This window comes from Callithrix jacchus, chromosome 6, assembly GCF_049354715.1.
Source record: "Callithrix jacchus isolate 240 chromosome 6, calJac240_pri, whole genome shotgun sequence".
NCBI lineage: Eukaryota > Metazoa > Chordata > Mammalia > Primates > Cebidae > Callithrix > Callithrix jacchus.
The window spans coordinates 9,523,222-9,529,622 of NC_133507.1; the positions used below are offsets into that span (position 1 = coordinate 9,523,222).

A 6,401-nucleotide genomic window follows, 5' to 3' on the forward strand; every position below is an offset into this window, starting at 1 on the left:
GTAATAGAGACAGAAAGTGGAATGGGGGTGCCAGAGGCTGGGAAAAGAGAAAAGTGGTGGAGGAGTGTTTGTTAGTGGGTACAGAGTTTCTGTTTCACAAGATGAACAGTCCTGGGAATGGATGGTGGTGATGATTACACAGCACTATGAATATATTTAATCCCACTGAACACACTTAAACGATGATTAAGACAGCAACTCTTACGTTCATTTTGCCACAAAAATTTAAAAAGCACTTTAGACAATGCTTTGGCACCTCTAGACTGTGGGAAGTCAGGGCTGTCGTCTTGGTCATGGTATTCGGTGTCTGAAACGTTTGATACCAGCCAAAATTAATCACCATGTGATATGACAGGTTCAATCAGTTTTGTGAGCCCCTCGAAAGGATAAACAAGTTGGAAGTGCGTCTGTCGCTTTAGGGACACTTCGGTGCTCTGATGGAGCGAGTCTTCGAATGTGAGGCAGTGCGTCTCTATGCCTCTGCTCCTAGAACACCGCCTGCAAAGGAAAAGTTTGACTTTGATCCAGCTCTAATCAGGGGAAGGTCATTTTGGTCCTAATTTCAGCATTAATCAGTTTCTGCTAGTGTATGGTATGTTCTCAAACTGAATGAGGGTCTCTCTTTGTAACGACTGTGATTTCAACCACACCCTCTGAATACAGGCCTCCTGTGCCTGCTCGAGTGCCAAGCAGGTCATATTTGCCAGTACTGGTCCTACTGAGTGATGCGAGGACTTCAAAGCCCCTGTAGGACAAGTAACAAGGTCTCTATTAAGCTAGAAACTTGTCTGTCATTCTTTCCACTGTTGTTTTGTGTAACCAAAGGGAGTTGTTGGGAGCAGAAACTTCTAAAAGACCTTGCAAAAATCATGATCATCCACTTCTAACATGGGATGAATAATATTGCTAATAACTTATTCTAGGCCACCCAGGTCATTTTTGGAGAAAGTTCAGTGGAATACTACATTGCTCTGCTAGGTCTACAAAGAAAGTTATCGAAAGTTATCAGAATAGTAATATGCTCTGTAATGGCGCCTGCTATAGTCAAACCTTCACAAGGGGAGTCAGTCTGTCAGATGACAGGCAACAGCATGGTCTGGCCAGGGTGAGAACTGCGCATAAAATCACTACAGTTCTGTGGCTGCTGACACCCAGGTCCACCCCTCTACTCTTCAGAGAGAGAGTTTTGGATCCTTCTTTAAGCGTGTGTTTTCTTGACCCTTTAATGATTTGTAGAGGGGTCTGGGCCAACAGTTTGCCTAAGAAAAGTTCCAATAGCCCAGTAACAAAACCTACAGGGTGTCGGTGTGTAGAGAGCAACAGGTGGGAAGGGCAACACAGGAAGAGGCCAGTAGATTCAAAGAAACGGACTCACGCTGGTTTTTGCAAGCAAAGTCTTGACACTTGGTCAAAGCAGACAGGTAGAGTTCCAGAAAACACCATGGCTTGACCTCTAGTGAGTATAGATCCCTTGTTCTCCCTAGAGCGTACTTGGTTTTGTTTCTAATTTCTATGAAGTGTTTTAATTACTGGAGAAAATCTGCAGCTGTGGAATGTTTTTTCTCAGAATACAGGTGGTGGGCTGTGTCTTTTCTTAAGCTTTTTTGTTTTCAGCTGTTTAGAAAAACCTAATTTTTCTAGCATACCATAGCTAGTCTGTATTCTGTTCCACAGATCTGCATGTTCATTCTTTTGTGAATACCACTCTGTCTGGATTACTGTAACTTTATATATAGTAAATCTCAAAATTTGGTAGTGAAAGTCCTCACTTTTTTTTTTTTTTCAGAATTCTTTTAGCTATTTGAGTTCCTTTGCCTCTCCATATAAATTTTAGAATTACATTGTATCTACAGAAAATTCTCCTGGGACTTGACTGGTATTGTGTGGGCTCTATAGGATAATTTGGGGATAATTAATATTTTTACTATGTTTAGTCTTCCAATTCATGAACATAGTATGTCTCTCCAACTAGTTAGGTCTTCTTTGATTTCTTTCAAACAATTTGAGATTTCTTTCTGAATTTTGTAGGTTTTAGATACAGATCTTATACATGGTTTATTAGATGTATTCCTAAGTATTTTATTTTTGAAACTATTATAAATGGCACAGATTTTTAAATTACAGTTTTTAATTGGCCACTGCTAGTTGAATTAATTTCTATAGTGAGTGTAACAAATTTCTACAAATTTGTTGCTCAAAGTAGCAGAAATGTATTCTCTCACAGTTCAAGATGTCAAAAGTCCATAATTAGTTTTGAACCAAAATCAAGGTGTCTGTTAGCAGGGTCGCGTTCTTTCCAGAGGCAGCAGGGGAGCATTTGTTCTTTGCTGGTTCTAGCTTCCGGGGGCTGCCAGCACTTCTTGGCTTGTGACTGCATCATTCCAGTCTCTTCTCTGTCTTCATATTGCCTCTCCTCTGTGTGTTGACTCTTCGTCTGCCTCCATTTTTATAAGGACCCACTTGTGATGCCATAGAGGGCCCACCTACGTAATCTAGGATATTATTCTCATCTCAAGGATCTTAATCGCATCTACAAAAACTTTACAAAGGGTAATTCTGGCCTCATAAAATGCAATGATACATGTTTCCTTCTCTTCTGTTTTCTGGACGTGATTGTGGATATTTTCTGTTATTTCTCCTCTGTGTGTTTCATAGAATTTACCAATATAAACATTTGGACCTAGTGCTGTTATTTTTCAGAAGGTTTTTGATTACAAATTCAATTTTCTTCATAGTCATATGACTATCTAGGTTACCTATTTCAGCTCAGGCAAGTTTTAGTAGTTTATAGTTTTTGAGAAATTGGTCCATTTAATCTAAGTTGTCAAATGTGTATGCATAGAATTATTCATTGCGTTCTGTTGTTATTCTTATATTATCTGCAGTATCTATAGTTATGTCTTCTTTTTCTTTATTGCTAATTTGTGCTTTCCCTCTATTTTTCTTTATCAATCTTGCTAGTGAGTTATTAATGCTATAGATCTTTTCAAATAATTGGTTTTGGGTTTATTCATTTTCCCTATTGTTTTTTTTTCTGTTTTCAGTTTCATTGATTATTTTGTCTTTATTATTTCCTTCCTGCTGTTTGTCTTGGGTTTATTTGTTTCCTCTCTTTTCTAGATTCTTAAAGTTGAAGCTCAAATTGTTTGAGACCATTTTTCTTACTGAATATAAACCTTTAATGTTACATATTTCTTTTTAAGCATTATTTTAGCTGCATTGAACAAATTTTGATATATTTCCATTTTCATTTAGTTCAAAATATTTTCTAATATTCTTTGAATCTTACTCTTTGACGCAGTGACTGTTTAGAAGAGTCTTATTTAATTTCCAAGTGTTTTGAAATTTTCCTATTATTTTTTGATGTTGATTTCTATCTTAATTCCATTATGGCCTAGGAATATGCTCTGTATGATGTCATTTAGGTTTGTTAAGGTTTGCTTTATGATCCTTGATATAGTCAATCTTGGTGAATGTTTGGTTATTTCGATATTGGGTTTTCCTTAAAAGGAGCCATACTTGAAGCTGGACCCACCTGTTCACAGATTTACTCAAGACTCTTCCTGGAAGATTGTCACTCACAGCCAATTCTTTCCTTTGTCTAGGACATCCAGGATGTGAGGAGCGATGATGAAGAGGAAGAGGAAGAGGAGGAGGAAGAGGAAGAGGTGACCAAAGGCAAAGAGATGGATTGTTTAAAGAATGACCTCGGGGCTGAGAGGCACCTCATTCACAATGGTCAGCATGGCCGTTAGCTGGAAGCCCACAGGACGCCCCCGGCACTGTGTGCTGCAATGACTTTGGCAGCCTGGCTTCCAGGCCCCACACAGACCCCAGATTCTGGCCTCCTCTCTTTCTTACCACCGCCTTCCCTCCCACCTAAGATTTGTTCAACAAGGTGTTGTTAACTTGTGTTAAAATGTTAAATATAAGCGTGCCCATGGATTTTTACTGCGGTTAGGACTCAGACTGGTCGACGATTTCAAAGATTTCTCCAGAGAACCGTTTCAGTTCTAACGGCACTCCTTCATGCATGTCACTTTCTCAGGTGCTTGCTTTAACGTAGGCCCTTTCGCCTTCCCACCTTGCCTGTCCATGGGATGCTTTCACGAGCGCATCTTCCCCAGGTGCATTTGGCCACAACGAGCATCTTGTTTCTCAAAAATGAGTTAGAATTGGCAGCGGGACAGGGACAGAAGGACCACACCAGGAGACACTTCCAGGTTCATGGCCACGTCCTGAAGCTTAGGTGCCTCATCTCCACAGGGCGGGTGGCAGTCCCCACCTGCCACCCCACAGGGTTGCAGTAAGGATTAAGTGAGATCACAGAAGTGAAAGTACCCACTGTCAACCGTGGGGTCGTCATGAGCCAACCCACTTTGTACTGTGATTCCAGCTCTGCTTGGGAGAGAGAAACCTGGCTAAACTTGACACTGCGAGGGCCCGAACAAAAGGCAGAATCTTTAAAAATTCCTCTTACATGACTGTGGAGATACCTGGAAGTCAAAGTGCCAAGAAAGATGTTCCATTCTATTTGCTAACTGTTTATGTGTTCGCTCCCCAACGGGCTTTCTCAGATTCTCCTCAAATTCTTCTCCCTCAGGACCCACGGTTCAAGGAAGGAAGTCTGGGCCCTGTTCCTTCCTGTCCTTTGCAGTCTTTCCCTTTTTTCCTTTCTGGGAGGGAAGCTTCTGTGCTGCTACTCTCAGCCCTTCCTTCAGGCCAGCATAGCTACCTGGGGGCCTCCCCAGCAGAACGGGATCCGGCCAGGCCAGGCTGCTTGCTGAGCCATGTCACCCAGGAGGCCTGAGCCTCTGGGGAGGGCATGCATGTGCACTGCCTGACCCAGGGCAAATCTTGGAAACAGAGGATGCCACATGATTTCCTCTCGCTGCCAACCCAATCAGCCTGCGTCACAGTGAAACAACACAACACAGAAGGCCAAAATATACCCCTGAAAAATGTTCAAGGCCAGGTGTGAGGGTCAGTGCCAGCTCCCTGGGAGGAGGGATGGGATGGGCAGGTCAGTAGACACCTTGTCCTCACCCTCAGGAAGTGGACACTGCAGGAGATCCGCACACGTCCCTGCCTCCCTTATGGTCTTGTCACCACAGGGACACATCTCTGGGGCACAGGGTGCAGGGCTGAGCTGGGAGACTTCTCAGGTGGCTGCTGACTGAGGAGAGGCCAGGCCTTCCCAAGGAAGACCCTGAATAGAATATGCATCTGCCCTCACCCCCGCCACAGTGTCTAATGATGGTCAGATTTTGTATCTTCATCCTATATGTTCAGGGGCTTGTATTGTCAAGCCACATGTGAGGTTGGCTTGTAAGGGCTGGAAAATCAGCCCCAGGCAGTGCAGCTGAAGGGCCCCTTGGAGCAGGAAGGATGCTCTGCACAGAAAAGACTGCTTTATTATGATTTTTTCATAAAAATATACATTTGAAACCTTAAGGCTAAACAAAAATAAAAGATCCTTTAGAATTTTTTCTGCAACAAAATGTCTTTTTGAGCAATTGTTAGAACAGAAAAAATAAGGTCGGATTTTCTCTCCATAACATTTGCTTTTATGAGGGCAATATATGCATTATATATATATATATAATGTATTATAAATCAAAATGCCTGCACCCACTTTAGGGCATAGCTGTTGATTTATTATTAATATTATTATTTCAGTGGAAAAAGGTCACATTAAGATACTATTTTTTATGTTTTCAATTAATGGTATATTTTCTTCTTCACTTATTTGGTGTTTCTCTCTGTACCAAATATCTTCTTGCTTAAGGTAGAAAAGTTTTTGTGTACTGCTCTATCTCAAGTTTTTTTTTCTCATTTGAATGTTGAAGGTAAAATTGATAGACCAATTTTTACTATTTCTGATAGAGCTGGAAGCACTAAAGCGCTTCATAAGAAGTAGATACGCATTTTTCTAACACCATTTAGGGATTTTGTGGTTAATTTGAAAGAAAATCACTCTTCCTGCAGGAAACAAGGGCTCAGGATTCTTCCAGATGATTTTATAAGAATACAGTCCACAGTGCCATCAGTACTGTAACCGTAATGATTTACGATAAAACAGAGTCCAGCGTACACGGTGACAGAGCAGATTCAGCACACACGTTACTTGGCTTCTTAGGGATAATAACAGGTCTCCCCATGTAGTGGAAATGAAGATTTGCATTCCTCCGGTAAGGCCGTGCCAGGAATCAGGGAGGCAGTGAGGAGAAGGAAGCCAGGTAGGGATATTCAAGCCTCTGCCTTTGCGGTGCCAGAAACCAGACAAGAGGAGGCTGGCTGACATGGGGAGCCCCTGCCCGATTGGAGTGAGCCTCTGGGACTGCAAGGTGGAACCAGACAGTCAGCCTGGGGGCCGGAGTCTAACCAGAGCACGGCATCTG

At 42.0% G+C, this 6,401-nt stretch overlaps 1 protein-coding gene across 12 annotated transcripts in view; it reads left to right on the forward strand.

Moving 5' to 3' along the window:
* CERS3 (ceramide synthase 3) overlaps positions 1-5,487 on the forward strand; it is a 106,144-nt gene extending 100,657 nt beyond the window's left edge. For all 12 annotated transcript variants that reach the window (XM_035303692.3, XM_078329043.1, XM_035303694.3 and 9 more), the window contains one exon: positions 3,606-5,487. In XM_035303692.3, the coding sequence (XP_035159583.3) occupies positions 3,606-3,755 (150 nt within the window). In that variant the 3' untranslated portion in view covers positions 3,756-5,487. The remainder of the gene's footprint in view (positions 1-3,605) is intronic.
* The last annotated feature ends 914 nt before the right edge of the window (positions 5,488-6,401 follow it).